This window comes from Taudactylus pleione, unplaced genomic scaffold (assembly GCF_031769625.1).
Source record: "Taudactylus pleione unplaced genomic scaffold, aTauple2 ptg000201l, whole genome shotgun sequence".
NCBI classification, from domain to species: Eukaryota; Metazoa; Chordata; class Amphibia; order Anura; family Myobatrachidae; genus Taudactylus; species Taudactylus pleione.
The window spans coordinates 30,697,435-30,715,677 of record NW_028284603.1 but is presented as its reverse complement, the minus strand read 5'-3'; the positions used below and the strand labels follow the sequence as shown (position 1 = coordinate 30,715,677).

At 46.5% G+C, this 18,243-nt stretch overlaps 1 protein-coding gene across 1 annotated transcript in view; it reads left to right on the top strand.

Moving 5' to 3' along the window:
- Positions 1 to 18,243, top strand: part of INTS7 (integrator complex subunit 7) — a 90,919-nt gene that overhangs the window by 34,412 nt on the left and 38,264 nt on the right. Inside the window, exons 11-16 of the mRNA XM_088477311.1 lie at positions 670 to 909; positions 3,124 to 3,261; positions 4,257 to 4,463; positions 13,938 to 14,132; positions 14,414 to 14,517; positions 15,505 to 15,573. Of these exons, the coding sequence (XP_088333437.1) occupies positions 670 to 909; positions 3,124 to 3,261; positions 4,257 to 4,463; positions 13,938 to 14,132; positions 14,414 to 14,517; positions 15,505 to 15,573 (953 nt within the window). The remainder of the gene's footprint in view (positions 1 to 669; positions 910 to 3,123; positions 3,262 to 4,256; positions 4,464 to 13,937; positions 14,133 to 14,413; positions 14,518 to 15,504; positions 15,574 to 18,243) is intronic.

Below are 18,243 nucleotides of genomic sequence, written 5' to 3'. Positions count from 1 at the left end.
ACACCACTCGTTCATGCTAACCACGTGTAAGATGCACTGGTGTGTCTGTATCTAGCTTTGTTTTTCTTGTTTTGTTTGAGCAGACGTGTCCCTAGATAATCTAAAATACAATCCCCATTAATGGGAAAATAAAATAATAATAATAAAAAACGCTTTGCTTAAACACACAGTCCTTATTATTAGCCAGCTAGTTGTTTCCTTATTTAAGGAGTCTCTTTAAGGATTTCCTGTGTGTTTATTGTGTATCCGGGTAGAAGCTCAACAGTAAACATGTCAACATTCATATTGCCAGCGCCACAATGTCGACATGGTTCAAACTGTTGTCAGGCACCATGTTGACAACCCCAGAATTTCGCCATGTCCACAATTACGACATCTTAACTGTCACCATGTGAAGCATTAACAGTCTGGGGATGCCGACGGTTAGGGTTAGGCTGCAGGGGGAGATTAGGTTTACGCACTACTGGTATGGATTAGGGATAGTGGGAAAAATACTCTTTCTTTAGTACATGAGTTTTTATTGCAGTCCATGCCTGAGTCTGATCTGTTATCTCATAGGTTATGATATTGGGTTTGCAGCACTTACACACCCATTGGCAATTACTTGGTCATTCATATATAAAAAGAATACAGTTCAGAGCACATGACTTTAGTGTTTTGTTTCCTTAGACTGCTCTGTCCTGTATGGTGAAGCTGGCAAAGTGCCGTCCTTATCTGAGCCAGTCTGTGGTGGAGTCCCTGCTGACACAATTGCACAGCGCGCAGGACTCTGCCAGGGTGTATCTGTGCCATTGTCTGGCCTCCGTTGCCATGCAGCTGCCAGTGCTGGGGGATGGAATGCTGGGCGACCTGGTAGAACTGTACAAAGTTATTGGGAGATCAGCCACAGACAAACAGCAGGAGCTTCTGGTAAGTAACCACAAAACCTTAGCTGTGCTACATCTGTGTCTAACAGTCGTATATTTCAACTGGCTCCAGCATTGAGTGTGAAGGTTAAACATCTGTGATAAAGAAAAACCATGAAGAAAAATCAGACCCACAAATCTGAACCTTAGAATGTATGAATCTGATTGCTACTCCTTACTTGGGGTCTGTTACTCCACCCTTCACGATCTAAAATAAGGGGAGCACTGGACAGACGCAATGAAGAGTACAAAAAAAATCACTGGCTTTCCCTTATCAAAAATATTATAGAAAACATTTAATCAATTACAAAGAAAAACAATTAGCAAGCAGATTGCCAGTATAAGGTAAATTATAGCTTTGATGAGAATTTAATTCTGTGTGGAATTAATGAGCAACAAAGCAGAAATTGTTTCAGAGACAGATTTTCCCACTCTTAAATGATCGCACGTAGCAATATCCATATTATTTTTTTAGACTTGCCATTAAAGTCTGTGTAAATCGGACTCGTAGATTTTTTTTCGCAGCCCTGTAGGACTGTGTACAAAGATTCCTGGGTCTGGGGTGAGTTTAAGGCTGCGAGGGATGCGAGATGAGGTGCCATTGCTGGCATCTTCACACCATTGCAATCACAACTTGCCTACTTCTCAGCTACTTTAATCGACGTCTGAAACATTAGTTAAGCTGTCTGGCTCTTTACATTCTAAAAGATCCTTTATGCTTGCCATATTGAGATATACAGCCAGCACAGAAGACTGGAATAGAATTCACTCAAGCTGGGGTACACACTGACAGCTACATTGGCCGATCCATTGATCGGCTAATGTAGCTGCTGCCCGTCGGGCAGTGTGTACCCACGATATGTTGGTGAATGTCGGCGTTCACCGACATATCGCATTGGCTGTGCTGCACAGGAGGGAATTGTGCTCTTATATTACCATACCAGAAACTAGAATTGAAACTTAGGGTCGTATTCAATTAGCGGCGAAAACTGCAGTTTTTTTTCACCTTTGACGAAAACAGACGTTTCCATCCCAAAGCAGGAGAAAAAAAAAATGCAAAATCCCTGTTTTTGACAAAAAATGTGGGGATTTCTTTCAGAACCCTTTGGACACCCTCCCTAATGATAAATTACTGGGGCAAAAAATTATAAGTTGCATACATTGGCGAAAAACAACCATGCAAAATTTGGGGTGAAAAACAAATAATCGCTGAAAATAGTTTTAACGTTTTCGGTCTGATGTTTCGATGGGCGGTATGGATGCATCAAGTGTTTTAAATATCGCACGCGTTCGCAGCAGGCGTTTTTTTAACGTTTTTTAAAATTGCGTTTTTACGAAACGAAAATATACTTGTACCCCTAATTTACGTGGAACATTAATTTCCTGGAAAAAAAATAGCTGACTATCTTTTTTTTTCAAAGTTTCTTATTTCGTCCAAAATTTGTGCGGTTGTTTGTCGCCAAAGTACGCAACTTACGTTTTTTTTTCTGGTAATTTATCATTAGGGGGGGGTGTCCAAAGGGTTCTGAAAGAAATCCCCACATTTTTAGCCAAAAATAGGGATTTTGCTTTTTTTTTCTCTCCTGGTCTGGGAAGGAGAGAACTTTTTCTCCATTTTTCTTTTTTCGCCTGTTGCCGTTTTCAGCAGTTTTTTGCCAAAAATGTCACTTTTGTTTTTGGTGAAAAACGGCCGTTTTCGCCTCTGCCATAAAAAACGTCAGTTTTCGCCGTTAATTGAATACGTCCCTTAGTCTCAGCAGAGAGTATTTACTAGCTATGCCAATTTCAGGATTCTGCTTATTAATGTATAATTTACTTTGCTTTTCTCCTTGTTATTATTCCACTTTTGGCAGAATCACAGATCCAAATGTAGCATTGGCAATCCAATTTCATATGTTTAATACTAACGCGTTTCACTACTTTCAGCAAAGGAAAATAAAGTGAATTTACAAATGTTACCATTGTTAATATATAAGTACCTTCAAACGCATCTTTAAGTTCTCGCAATTCATCATGCTTGCATAGATTGGGGTCATATCTAAAAGCTCTATTTCTTTTCGTGAATGCAGGACACCTGTGGTTAGATGATTCATCACTCTACTATATTTATTGCATTCTTTTGCCTGACACTTAACTGTACTGCTTTATATTTTCTTACAGAATTGCTCATTACTGGCACAATGTGTAGTGACTGTAACTTTTGCCTTTATCTTCTCAGGTTGCTCTTGCTACCGTTATTTTTGTGGCAAGTCAGAAAGCCCTGTCGCCAGAAGTGAAGACTGTAATAAAACAGCAGCTTGAGAATGTGTCTAATGGTTGGACTGTGTACAGAATAGCTAGACAAGCCTCACGTATGGTAAGAGCTATTGCAGGGCTTGACAAATCCCAGGGGCCAGGTCGCCATGGCTACTAGATTTTGCTGCCTGGCTACCAGATTGTGCAGTGAGGGAGGAAGCAGATCCTCATCAGCCCCCGTGGAGATTCGCGCCTATAGTATTGCGGCGTTTATTTCATGCACAGGAGTGCATGTGCTGAGTGTCGTCTGCGGTGACTGCTGTGCCTGTGTCCGTCCTGGCCTGCTCTGATTCCTCCTGTCCGTCCCGGCCTGCTCTGATTCCTCCTGTCCGTCCCATCTTGCGCTGACTTCTTCTGTCCTGCTCTGACGCATGCTGTCTGTCTCAGTCTACGCTAATCCTCATTTTGTCCTGACTGTCTACTGTCGCCTATCTCCGGTTGCATAGAGCTCTCCGGTAGTAGGGTCTATGTGTGGCCAGGGAATGCAGAGCAGCTTCAGAGGGATTGTGATGTGACCACGAGGGGAGGGGGGTTCTGTTGTACTTTCTGGCACCATTGTTTTATATGAAATGTGTTCCGTTATTACTGGATGGGGGGGTGGAGCAGGGGAGCTGTGCAGAACAGCGAGGGGACCTCCATATTACTATATCCATTCAACTGCAACCATTTTAAGGACTGGTATAGCGTGTATAACAGTTGCATAACACACAGAGCTGTGCTCCTCAATTACTCCTGTAATTTTTTTGGGGGGGACGGTGGTCTGGCTCCTACACTTTCATCCTGGCTCCTAGATTTTAGAAATATTTGTCAAGCCCTGAGCTATTGTACTGGCTGCCGATAGGAGCAATTGTGTGTCCATATTAAATGGCTCGTTGGTTCTAGGTATGCCTTTTTACACGCTAGTTGAAAGCTAAAGGAGATATGTGTTTTTATTTGAAAAAAATATTGTATCATGGGTATAAATTAGTAAAACTTTCACAAAATGGAGTTGGCCGCTCAGAGAAAAGCATACGATACACACTATTGATTTTGTCCCTTTGTGTTTTTGTGCTTCAGGGAAACCATGATATGGCTCGAGAGCTGTACCAGAGCCTGCTCACTCATGTGGCCTCTGAGCATTTCTACTTCTGGCTGAACAGTCTGAAGGAGTTCTCCCTCGCTGAACAGTGCCTGACCCAGCTGCAGGAAGACGATATTGGCTCTGCCCTAACGTCCATCGCTGACTCCCTGAAATCCTACCACAAAGGAATCGCTTCACTTACGGTCAGTATTATTTATGCTGTACCCATTATGTGACGATATAGATTACTAAGCATGTTTCCTGCTCTCTTTATTATTTTATTTATCTTAAACTGGTTAATTGTGTTGTATTTTTCATTTAATGTGTATGCTGGCCACTATTTTGGTACATCAACTTGTGTCCTAAGAATGACTGACACTAACCGAGACAATAAAGCCTGCATGTGTACACTCACCCCGGTAGATGTTGTTAAATCGTTGGTAATATTAGTTTTGCCGTTTTTGCACCCTCATGACACGTTCTTCTCCCGATGAGCTATTTCTAGAATGTTTCCCACCCATTTCCATAACTGGGTTTATGGACGGGGAAGCCATGAATTTGCAGCTTGCATCTTTCAGATTTTTTCATTAAAGTACTAAAGTGGCCATATTGCACAAATAATCTTTTTCCTCAAACCTTCCATTGTGGGAGACACTGCTATACTCCTGGATTAAAGGGAATGACACAAGGAGCAGACACTAAATAGTTAACAAACTAGATCTACCCTCCACCACCCTCTAAGCCCTCCCACCTCACCAGACCTCAGTCTTTCATCTACTGCCTTGGAGCAAGGCACGTTCTTCATTTTTCCAGAGAGATTTAGGGCCTGATTCAGAGCCGGACGCTATTTGCGCTCGCTCGTTCAGAAAAAAGGGGTGGCTATTCAAATGAACCGTTCGCTCTTTGCAGTCTGTTCACGCCTCTAGGTCTGAACGAGCGAACAAAACTTGCGGTCGTTTTTTGGAAAACTACGCCCCCTGGCCGCTCGCATCCTACGTCATGTCCGCTATTTATTAGATTAATCGAGTACATCGACCAGCGTATGAACTGCTCGCTATTCTTGTGGTTGGTTTTTCTTACCACAATCTTGCGAGCAGTTCTGACTATAAAATAACCCAGTGACGTGGTCAATGACGCTGCTGTATTAATTATGCACAACCATAAAACGCCCGTTTTGACCTTTAAGCACGCCTGCGTTCTGATCTCCACTCCCCGTTTTCAAGCACCTTCCCCTGTTACCACCCACATACGCCTCCTCATGTCACTCAAAATAGCAGGCATTCGCTATTTAGCGAACAAACGATTTTTGGCCACACTGACTGGTTCGCGCATGCGTATTACGATCTGTACGCATGCGCAGTTGTGCAAACATCGCTCGGAACGAACGAGCGGCTGCTTACGAGCGGCTCTGAATCAGGCCCTTAGTTTTTTTTTCTGATTCCTGTGCATCAGACTCGGTTTACAGGGACGTTAGATTAGTTAGGAGGCTACATGGAAAGCCTTGCCGCCATCCCGATCAGATATAACCTCCTGGTAGGGTCATCGGGTTAATAAGCCAAGAGTGTTCTGGGAGCACACTGAGCGATGTGTACCCAGCCGATATGTCAGCCCGATGGACTAACATATCAGATCCTGGGTACACATTAGAACAAGGTAATGAACGACTGATCGATACCTCGTTCCGTCCTTCATTATCTGCAACGTGGCCACTTGAGATATGTCCATTTGGACGTGCAGCACAGACTATGTCGCAAATGGCCGCAGGAGCGCGCATATTGGTCATACACACTGAGTGATGCGGCCGATATTTAGTTCCGATTAGGCCGGAAACTACACATAGTGCCGACATAGTCTCAGTGTGTACCCAGCTTTACAGATGACTTAGGTTGCACTGTGCTCCAGGATGCTGGTGGTTAAGGTTGTGCAGCCACAGGCCCCCCCGCCCCCAACCACAGCTCTGCAAAAAGTAGCCAGTTTCATGTTCCTCCACTAGGGGGCACAGGGATGACACTGGGATATATATAACCTGGAGAGAGAAGGGTCTGGGCTCCAAACAGCTAATAAAAATTACCCACAAGCCCAAGCTCCTTTCTTCTATACCCGGCCACTGGACCTCAGTATAGACGTTTGGTGCCAAGGCAGGAGCTGGGCACCTTTTTCAGGGGGGACTGTGTTAGATGGTCCCCCTGCGCTTTATTTATTAATTTTATTTTAAGGAATGGGCAGAGTAAGGCATCCTATAGGATGCACCCACTACTGCTCCACCATCCCAGCGCTGGGACCGCAGCACTGGTGACTGGGCCAGTGTTTCCGGCCGCCTACATCTCAAACACAGCAGCCGCAGCCAGCGGTTCCAGGGGACAAGGTAAGGTGGCTCTCTGCTCAGGGAATTGCAGATCGCGGCTTATTGCCGCCGGTGTGGAGACCACCGGCGGTACTGGCTAGTGGGGGCTCCCGGTCACCCGCGCCACCCACTAGACCATCAGGTAATTATAATGCAGCAGGGGGCTGCTTATTTGCAGTCACAGGCATATTAGCCCTGGTTTTCCAGCCAGACGGGGGAGGGTTGCGCTCCCTGTTAGCCCCTCCTCCAACCCTGGGGGCTTTCTTCTCACAGAGACAGCAAGCCCCAGGCAGGATCCTCCCCTCTCTCCACGCTGAGCGGCCATATTCCTCAGCAGTGCCTCTGTAGCACGGGGAGAGAAACTGGGCTCCTAACCTGCTCCCTGCGACCTGGTTATCTATATTTAACTCCTTCCTGCTTTTAAAAGCAGGTTTGTTGAGTAATTTTGCCCACATGTTCACATCTCTCCTCAGGATCCAGAGCACAATGGCCCTGCAACAGTCGATCTCTGCCGCTGAATCCAGTCAGGAACCGGCTTGGTTTTCTAGATTAACACAGGTAATGTTGCAGTTTAGACAGGATTGCAACTGCAGTGCCCCCGTCCCTGTCGCTGTGCCGCAGCTTCCCATGGCAGAGCCACCTTGATGCAGACTTTTGCACAGTCAGTACAGGGGTTAGTTCAGTTATCCATGTCCTTTCAGCAGGGCCCGTGCAAGGTTTCTTGGCACCCTAGGCATTTCTTCAGCCTTACGCCCCTTACACAGAGCCCCAGTAGTGCCGGCAGTATTGGCCCCCCCCTATGCAGTGCCCCCAGTAGTCTCCCACCTATGCAGTACCCTTTTATATAGTGCCCCCAGTAGTAACCCTCCCTTTGCAGTGCCCCCAGTAGTGGTCCCCCCAATGCAGTGCTCCTAGTAGCAGTCTTCCCCCCCCCCCCAGCAGTGCCCCCATTAGTAATCCCCCCAGTAGCAGCCCTCCCCCAGCAGTGCCTCTAGTAGTAGTCCCCCCCGGTAGTGCCCCTAGTAGTAGCCCGCCCCAGCAGTAATCCCCCCATGTAGTGCCCCCAGTAGTAGTCCCCCTAGCAGTGCCCACAGTAGATGCCCCCCCCCAGCAGTACCCGTAGTAGTAATCCCCCTCTATGCAGTGTCCCCCAGTAGTGGTCCCACCAGCAGCGCCCACAGAAGTACCCCCAGCAGTGCCCTTAGTAGTAGTCGTCGTCGTCCCCCACCCCCCCGGCAGTACTGCCCGGTCAGACACACACGCGCAGCAGCCGATGAGAGTCTGACTGACTCTCATCTGCTGCTAAAACAAACACACAGCTGCCGGCGGCTGTGTGTTTGTTATACTAATAGTGTAGTGCGGACAGCACTTATGTGCTGTCCACACTACCGCCCTGCAGGGCCGGCACTACCACTAGGCAAACTTAGGCAGCTGCCTTTCAACAGATGCTAGATAAGGATAGGGCTCCCAGACGCAGGCCTGCGCTGCATGCGCAAGGTCTACTCCTTTATCTGGGGGAGATTCAGATTCAGAAGTGTCTTCAGATGGCGAGGCCAGTGCTTCCATTACCTCTGATGTTGAGACATCTTCCGCCCCAGAGAGGAGGCTGTCTCCTGTAGACATAGAGGCTCTTATCAGAGCAGTTAAGTCTATTCTTCTAGTGGAGGACTCAAAGCAGCCACCCAGATCCAAGGCACCTGGTTTTAAGAGGCTAAAGAGGACCTCTACAGAATTTCCATCTTTAGATCAGCTAGAAGACCTCCTAGTGGTGGACCCTAGTAGGCGCTTTCAAGTTTCCAAACTGCTACCTTCTCCCATAAGTGGATAGGGCTAAGTAGGAGTCTCCTCCTCCTGTGGATGTTAATATTACTTGTCTTATTAGGTCATCCCTACTTCCTAACCTCAACACGGCATATCTTAAAGTTCCTACAGATAGGAAGTTGGAAAATTTCTTAAAATCCATTTATGTTAATGTGGGTGCTCTGTCTCATCCAGCCCTTGCATTGGCTTGGGTGGCTAAAGCGATTGGCCGCTGGGCAGATGTTTCGGAGGATGAACTCTCCTCAGGCCTGAACAGAGATGACCTGGTATCCTTGGTTGCGCATGTCTTAGAGGCAGCTTCTCTGACGCGGCTATAGATTCAGGTAGTTTGACTTCTAAGATATCTGCTTTTTAATTGCGCACCTGGAAGGCTGACCCAGAATCCAAGAAGGCCTTGGAAGCCCTGCCTTATTTGGGAGACGTCCTGTTCGGTCCGGAATTGGACAAGATAGTGACCACACTAGCAGCTTCTAAGTCTGCTTTCTTACCATCAGTTGCTACTCCCGGGACTTCAGTCTCTTGTCCCTATCGTCTTCAGGGCAGGCCCAGAGGTCAGCCATTTCCCAGAAGTCAGGGTATGGTTTTTAAAAGCTCCAAACCCAGAGGCAAGCAACCCTGATCCAATAGACATCCAGCTGCCAAGCCAGCCAACAAGCCTGCTGCATGATGGGGTGGGTCTCCTTCCAGGGAACCTCGGAGTGGGAGGCTGGCTTCTTCGCTTTTCAGCAGTGTGAATGCAGACCACGACGGACGCTTGAGTCACAAACGTCGTGTCTCAGGACTACACTCTCACATTTCGGCAGCGTCCGCCTTCTCGATTCTTTTCCACCTTCCTTCCTACACGACCGGAAAAGGCAGAATCTCTCGACAAGTCTATTCCGCTCTCTCATGGTCTCAGCGGTCGTTATTCCTGTTCCCCTGTCCCAGAGAGGGTTGGGCTTTTATGCCATTCGGATTCCCAAATTCCATATGGAGTCCCTTTGGTCCATCATTCTAGCCTTGGAACCGGGGGACATTATGGCATTGTTGAATATCCAGGATGCCGATTTGCATATCCCTATACGAGTTGCTTATCAACATTTCCTCAGGTTTTCAGTACAAACCAGCCTTTATCAGTTCCAGGCATTACCCTTTGGTCTGTCCACGGGCCCCTTGTGTGTTCACGAAGTTCATGGCGGTAATGGCAGCACATCTTCACTGCAGGGGCTTCAGAATCTTGCCTTACCTGGACAACTTGCTTCTTCTGGCCTAGTCTCCGACCGTTCTCAGGGATCACATCCAGCTGACAGTGGAGCTTCTACAGTCACACGGTTGGATAATCAATTGGTGGAAATCCACACTAACTCCATCCCAGGAAATGCTCCACCTGGGAGCCTTGTTGGATTCTTGACTTTACAAACCAGAATGCGAACCTTTCTAAGCCAGCGTTATGTCCAGACATTTGTGCATGAAGATTCTAGTGTCATTGGTTTCAATGTTTGACATGGTGGAGTACGATCAATTCCACTCCTGGCCTCTACAGCAAGTCATTCTCAAGCGATGGATCAAGTCTTGGCCGAACCTCAAGGCACAGACTCTGATTCTTCCCCAGGAGGTACGTCTCTCTCTGTTGTGGTGGCTCCAGAGTTCACATCTGGAACCTTTTGGGTCCAAGATTGGGTCCTACTCGCCACCAATGCAAGCCTTCGGGCATGGTGGGCAGTGACCTGTCATTTTAACCTTTCAAGGTCATAGGACTCTTCAGGAGAGTCAGCTTTCCATCAACATCCTAGAGCTTTGTGCAGTATACAGTGCTCTGTGTCAGGCTCAGTGCCTCCTGCACGAGCATCTGGTAAAGATACAATTGGACAACGCAACCGCAGTGGCTTACATAAACCACCAGGGCGGCACTCTCAGCCAAGGAGCCATGATGGAGGTCAGTCGAAAGTCTTCGTTGGGCGGAGCATTATCTTCTAGCACTGTCCGCAGTCTTCATCACAGGAATTCAGAATTGGGAAGCGGACTTCCTAAGCCATCAGGACGTTCACGCAGGCGAGTGGGCACTGCAACCGGACGTATTCCAACTACTAGTCTGCCTTTGTGGCCTGCCGTACATGGACATGATGACGTCTTGTCACAAACGTCAGTTATCGAGATATTGCTCCCTCACCAGGGATCCAGCTCTCCTGGTAGATGCTCTGACTGTTCCTTGGAACGTCCATCTAATTTACATTTTCCCTCTGATCTCAATGATTCCTCGGGTTCTCCACAAGTTCAAGCTGGAGAGAGGCATGTTGCTCTAGGTGGCACCGGATTGGTCTCGGCGCGTGTGGTATGCAGATCTGTTGAGACTATCCATAGACTCACCACTGCGTCTTCCTCTGTGGCTGGATCTCCTGTCTCAGGGTCCGGGTTTCCATCTGGATCTCAACCGTCTTGCTTTGACGGGGTGGTTCTTGAGAGGTCCATCCTAAGGGCGAAAGGAATTTCCAGAAGGGTAATTCGGACCATGCTGCAGGCTAGGAAGTGTATCTACCACCGGGTGTGGCGTACTTACTTTTCTTGGTGTACAAACTAAGGGTTTTGAACCTGCTCTTTCCGCCTCTCCCGTCTTCTTTCCTTTTTGTAGACAGGTCTTGATTTGGGCCTCCTGCTCTCATCTTTTGAAGGTCTAGGTTTTCGGCCTTGTCTGTTCTCTTCTAGAGGCAGATTGCTCTGCTCCGGTATGTGCGCACCTTTTTCCAGGGGTTCTCCACGTTCAGCCACCTTTCATGTCTCCTATGGCTCCCTGCGACCTTTCTCTTGTTCTCTGAGCTCTCCAGTCTGCTCCCTTTGAGCCGTTACAGATGGTGGATTTGCACTGGCTCACATGGAAAACTGTTTCTTTTAGCCATTGCGTCGGCCGGAGGGTGTCAGATTTGAGATCCCCATCTAGTCACTTCCCATACCTGTGCTGCGGACTCGCCTAGGCTACCACCCCAAGGTGGTATCCCGCTTTCACATAAATCCAAAGATTGTGGTGCCACCTGTGGAATTTTCTCAGCCATTGGCTTCTTTGGATGTGGTAAAGGGCTTTCTGGGTTTATGTCAGAATGACCATGGAGATTAGCAAGTCAGATGCTCATCGTCTTATATGACGTTCATAAGAGGGGCTAGCCAGCTATTAAACAGACCTTGGCCCGTTTGCTCCGCTTTTTAATTTGCCACGTTTATTCCATGGCAAAGCTTCCTGTTGCTGCCATGGTGACGGCCCATTCCACTTGGTCAGTGGTGACTTCTTGGGCAGCGCAGTGTGGGTTTCTGCAGAACAGCCCTCTAACGCCATCTTTGGGCGTTCTGTGCTCACTGCAGCTCAGGAGCATCCCTGCCCATAGGGGATTGCTTTGGGATGTCCCAGTGTCATCCCTGTGCCCCCTAGTGGAGGAAGAAGAAAAGGTGACTTATGTTGCTTACCTGTTAAGTGTCTTTCTTCGACTCAATAGGGGGTACAGGGCGCCCACCCTGATGCACCTGACTGTTGGGGTGTGTGCCTTGGTGACCTATCCAGCTGTACTTTCCATGGTTGTATGGTTCTGTGTATATGCCAGACTTCTTTCTCCTTCTCCTCTGCCTCACTCCTGCCTTGGGCTTGCAAACTAACCTGAGGTCCAGTGGCCGGGGTATAGAGGAGCGGAGCCTGGGCTTGCGGGTTATCTTACTTAACAGTCGGTGCCCAGACTCTCCTCTCCAGGCTATACCCCAGTGTCATCCCTGTGCCCCCTATGGAGTCGAAGAAAGAAACTTAACAACAGGTAAGCAACATAAGACTCCTTTTTTCTTCTACGTGCTCCCAATTGGATTAGAAACAACAGTGAGCTCAGATTTAAGTCAGTCCTGAGCAGATGCTGTGATTATTGATGAAATGGGCAGATGAGCTATGCAGAGCTGCCAGCTCTACATTGTGGTGTAGTTGTCTGAAATATATTTTCACTGTATACTAACTGTATTATCAGTGGTCGTCCTGTCTTTAACCCTTAGGTTCAGGGCCTGTGTTGGTAGAATTATAATATCGTACTTTTGGCTATAATCAACTGGTATACATAGGCCGGTATTCTATTAGCCAAGGCGAATTACCTCACCCGGGGCTATCCAATTAGCCCCGATGCCGGCATTTACCAGGGATTTTGTGACAGGAGAAACCAAATCCGTGATAAGAAGTCATTTTTCTCCCGATCGCGGCAGTGAAAATACACAGGTCCGTGACTTTTCGCGGATCCTATGTGTTTCGTGAGAACAACAAAGTTTTCGGACATAAAAAACAGAATTTAATTGGATATCACAAATAAAATATAGTCGAAAAAGACACGAAAATATGCGAAAAAACCCGTTTTTTGCAGCTGAAAATTTTTCACTGCTAACTGAAATACCGGCTATAGTATGTTTAATACGTGTTTATATAACACTGATGTAGACTATGAAATATAAAACTGTGGCTGTACTATCTCTTTGGGATGAATAGGCATCTGGTATACATCATACTGTGTGTGGTATGTGTATGTATATGTGTATATAGTGTTCTTATATGTACAATATGTTATGTAAAACTGATGTACTATCTCTGCTGGTAAAATAGACATCTGGTATACATCATGTGTATGTATAATTAATTTTTATATCGCTGAGGTGGTATGGTATACATCATATGTGTAATTTGTCATATATAGCAGATGATATACTAGCTCTACTTTCTTCTCCTCTGGAGGATGCTCACATTGCCCACCTAGTCAAGAACACTTCCCTTCCTATTCCTAATATGTCATCCCTTAAGGAACCAATAGATAGGAAATTAGAGTTTCCCTAAAGCAGATTTATTCACATACAGGTGCCATCACGCGTACAGCCCTAGCATCCCCTTGGGTGGCTAAAGCCATCGGTGGTTGGGCATACGCCAAGAGGGCCTCATCTCAGCTACCCATAGGAACAAGCTATTGTCATTAGTGAAGAACAGCAGAAAGGCAGCCTCTTATCTCTAAGAGACAGCTATAGACACTGGTGTCCTAACCTCCAAGGTGTCAACATCCTTTGGGTGTCCAAAGGTTTCTGAAAGAAATCCCCACATATTTAGCCAAAAATAGGGATTTTGCATTTTTTTTTTCTCCTGGTCTGGGATGGAGAAAACTTTTCTCCCAGTTTTTTTTCTACATTTTCGTCTGTTTGCCGGTTTTTTTTGGGGGGGGGGCAAAAATGTAGCTGGTTTTTTTGGGTGAAAAACGTCTGTTTTCCCCAATGGCGAAAAAAACCCTCCATTTTCGCTGCTAATTGAATACGGCCCATAATATTCGAGTCGACATGAATGAATGTTGATATTGTGACTGTCAAACATATACACCAATCACTTTAAGACTTATGCATTTCCCGCAGTTAGTTAGCATGTTTTTTAATGAATGCTGTACTACTGCTTATTGCATGGAACCAGTCTTCGTATTACTGGTATTTTATAGTAAGGTTATTAGAGAGAGTATTTCCTGTACTCTATGTAGCTTCTCTCTTCCAGGCTGCCAGCACTCCAATGAACCCTCTCAGCTTCCAGTGTGAGTTTGTGAAGCTGAGAATTGATCTCCTCCAAGCATTCTCTCAGCTCATCTGTACCTGTAACAGTCTGAAGACCAGCCCCCCTCCAGCCATCGCCTCCACAATCGCCATGACCTCCGGCAATGATCTTCAGCGATGTGGTCGCATTTCCACCCAGGTACCATGCATTGTATCCATAGCCTGTTTTATGATATGTTTGTTTTTATGACATCATGGCCATTGCTTTTATGTATCTGAGCATTTATTATTGGTTGGCTTCTTATAACAAAACTATCCTGATCTTTTGTTTGGAATCAAGTGCTAGTGGTAAATATACGGCATTAATGTTCATTATAGTACCGATACAGCATAACGTTGTACCGTGGTTAACAGTAAAGTGGTGAGTATTCCTACCGATGGCCGACTAGTTTACATCTTGACAACTTGTCTATCGTGCAGATGAAACAGTCCATGGAAGAGTTCAAGAACCTTGCCACACGTTATGGTGATCTGTATCAGTCGTCTTTTGATGCCGACTCTGCAACGTTGAGAAACATCGAGTTGTATCCAATTATTATTTATATTCTTTTTTTTTTTTTTTTTTGTCTTATTCACAACTTTACAGCAGTTTAGATAGCTGGCCTAGATGTATAATGCTGAGCATACTCTGTCCAATTATCGGCCTGATCAGCCAATAATCATCTGATCGGGCCGATAATTGAACACTATATTGCTGCGACCAATAAGTAATTATCGGTCTTTTGGACATGCAAAATCGACCGGCATGTCCAATAGATTTTGATAATTGGTCTGCGTCACAAGCAGTGCTTGGCTTGCTAGATACTGAACTACTGACCTTTCTTCACTGGTGAGGAAGGCAGATATCGTGGGTCATACATTGTGAAATATCTGTGTATGGCCACGATATCTGCTGGATTTCAGCTTGTCAGATAAAACTTCTATCAGTCTGACAGACGTTTTATCTGACAATGCATGCCCAGCATTAGACAGGTCATGTTTAGAGGATTTCTGTTTGTGAAAGCAGGTGTGATCATTACAGTCCCAGCAAAATATATTAATATATTAAATCACTTGTGCATGATTAAATAAATCCACAAAACATGGCCTGTTGGTGATTCTTGTGGATTACGGTTGAAAACCCCAGTTTCAGACCAAACATTCCAAAGAACTGCATGTAAGTCCAAAGTCCCAAATGGCTGCCAGTGTTGGTCAATGTTTGGTCTGGATTGGTGAAAACGCAAGTCACACGGTGACTACATTTAGTTATCATCTGCACTCTTTGGATCTCAGGATCCATGTTTGTGGCCAATTTGGTTATGGATCTAGGAGCTCAGGCTCAGGGGCCTGGTCACCTTTATCTGGGGCACCATCTATTCGTTAATATTCGTTTATATGTTTTTGTTAATGGTTTTGTACAATACATATGTGACACATTCAGCATGATGCGTGGATGTATCTGTGTGTAGAATGTGTATGTATTTATGTATACCAGACTCTGTTTAATTACCTTAATTCTTCACTTATACCAGACAACAGCAGAGTTGCCTGTTAATATCTCATACCGTTGAAGCTCTCATCTTGGATCCAGACTCTTGCAGGTACAGAAAGTTTCAATTTGGAGTCAACATTATTTCCTGCTACTGCACCACGAGTATATAGTTTGATTGTTGGTACATAGAGTGTATGTATTGTCTCAATGTGGGTTATTTGTGATCTAGTGGCTCATACTTGTAGCTTACCGCCCAACCTTGTGAGGGTCCAGTACAGGGGCATGGCCACGTCTTGAAGTATGCATGCCGTTCTGGGCTGCTGCTAATGCCCCTCCAATTACTATTTTAATGCTATGTGTACCAGTGACATGGGCATGCAGCACTCTTTGACCTTTCAGCTGCTGGAAAGATTGGGAGATTACTAGGGGTGTGCACCGGCCACTTTTCGTGTTTTGGTTTTGGATCTGGATCTTTCTTCGTGTTTTGGATCTGGATTGGTTTTGCCAAAACCACCCTTCCGTGTTTTGGGTTCTGGGTTTTGTGTTTTGGATCTGTATTTTCTTGAAAAAAGCATAAAAACAGCTAAAATCACAGAATTTGTAGGTTTTTCTGCCCCTATGCTATTATTAACCTCAATAACCTTAATTTCCACTCATTTCCAGTCTATTCTGAACACCTCACACCTCACAATAGTGTTTTTATGTCCAAACGGTTGCACCGAGGTAGCTGGATGACTATGCTAAGCGACACGAGTGGGCGGCACAAACACGTGACCCATCTAGGCGTGATACTGCAGTGGCAGACAGGATGGCAGTTTGAAAAACTAGGCCCCAAACTGTACATAATGCAAAGAAAAAAAAGAGGTGCAAGATGGAATTGTCCTTGGGCCCTCCCACCCACCCTTATGTTGTATAAACAGGACATGCACACTTTAACAAACCAATCATTTCAGCGCCAGGGTCTGCCACACAACTGTGGCTGAAATGATTGGTTCGTTTGGGCCCCCACAAAACAAGCTGGCAATTAATGTGTCCCTGCACAAACTGGCTCTACGGAGGCAAGATGTCATCCTCATCCACCGATTCCTCACCCTCTTCAGTGTGTACATCCTCATCCTCACAAAGTATTAACTCGTCCCCACTTGAATCCACTCTGTACGTTCTGGAGGCTGGTCTCCCTGGAAGAGCTGATAATTCATTTTGATGAACATCATCTTCTCCACATTCTGTGGAAGCAACCTCCTACGCCTTTCGCTGACAAGGTTCCCGGCTGCACTAAACACTCTTTCGGAGTACACACTGGAGGGGGGGCAACTCAGGTAAAATAGAGCCAGTTTGTACAGGGGCCTCCAAATTGCCTCTTTTTCCTGCCAGTACAGGTATGGACTGTCTGACATGCCTACTTGGATGCAGACACCGATGTAATCCTCCACCATTCTGTCAATGGTGACAGTATCATATGCAGTGACAGTAGACATGTCAGAAATTGTTGCCAGGTCCTTCAGTCCGGACCAGATGTCCAAACTTGGTCCTGCCTGCCCTGCATCACCGCCAGCGGGTTGCTTAGGATACCTAAGTTTTTTCCTGGCAGCCCCAGTTGCGGGAGAAATGAAGAAGGAGCTGTTGACGTGTCACGTTCCGCTTCAGCTGACAGTGTTTTCACCAGCAGGTCTTTGCACCTCTGCAGGCTTGTGTCGGCCGGAAAGAGAGACACCACATAGGTTTTAAACCTAGGATCGAGCACGGTGGCCAAAATGTAGTGGTCTGATTTCAACAGATTGACCACCCTGGAATCCTGGCAAAGCGAATGAAGGGCTTCATCCACAAGTCCCACATGCCGAGCGGAATCGCTCCGTCTTAGCTCCTCCTTCACTTTCTCCAGCTGCTTCTGCAAAAGCCTGATGAGGGGAATGACCTGACTCAAGCTGGCAGTGTCTGAACTGACTTCACGTGTGGCAAGTTCGAAGGGCTGGAGAACCTTGCACAACACGGAAATCATTCTCCACTGCGCTTCAGTCAGGTGCATACCCCCTCCTTTGCCTATGTCACAGGTGGATGTATAGGCTTGAATGGCCTTTTGCTGCTCCTCCATCTTCTGAAGCATATAGAGGGTTGAGTTCCACCGCGTCACAACCTCTTGCTTCAGGTGATGGAGGGGCAGGTTCAAGAGTGTTTGCTGGCGCTCCAGTCTTCGGCACGCAGTCGCTGAATGGCGAAAGTGGCCTGAAATTTTTCGGGCCACCCAAAGCGTCTCCTGCACGCCCGTCGCTTTTCAGAAAATTCTGCACCACCAAGTTTATTGTGTGAGCAAAACATGGGACGTGCTTGAATTTGCCCAGATGTAATGCCCGCACAATATTGGTGGCGTTGTCAGATATCACAAATCCCCAGGAGAGTCTAAGTGGGGTAAGCCACTGGGCGATGATTTCCCTCAGTTTCTCTAAGAGGTTGTCGGCGGTGTGCCTCTTACTGAAACCGGTGATACACAGCGTAGCCTGCCTTGGAACGAGCTGGCGTTTCTGAGATGCTGCGACTGGTGACGCTGCTGCTGTTGCTGCGTAAGGTGATACATCTACCCAGTGGGCTGTCACAGTCATATAGTCCTTAGTCTGCCCTGTTCCACTTGTCCACATGTCTGTGGTTAAGTGGACATTGGGTACAACGGCATTTTTCAGGACACTGAGGACACTTTTTCTGACGTTTCTGTACAGTCTCTGTATCGCCTGCCTAGTGAAGTGGAATCTAGACGGGATTTGGAACCGGGGACACACTACCTCCA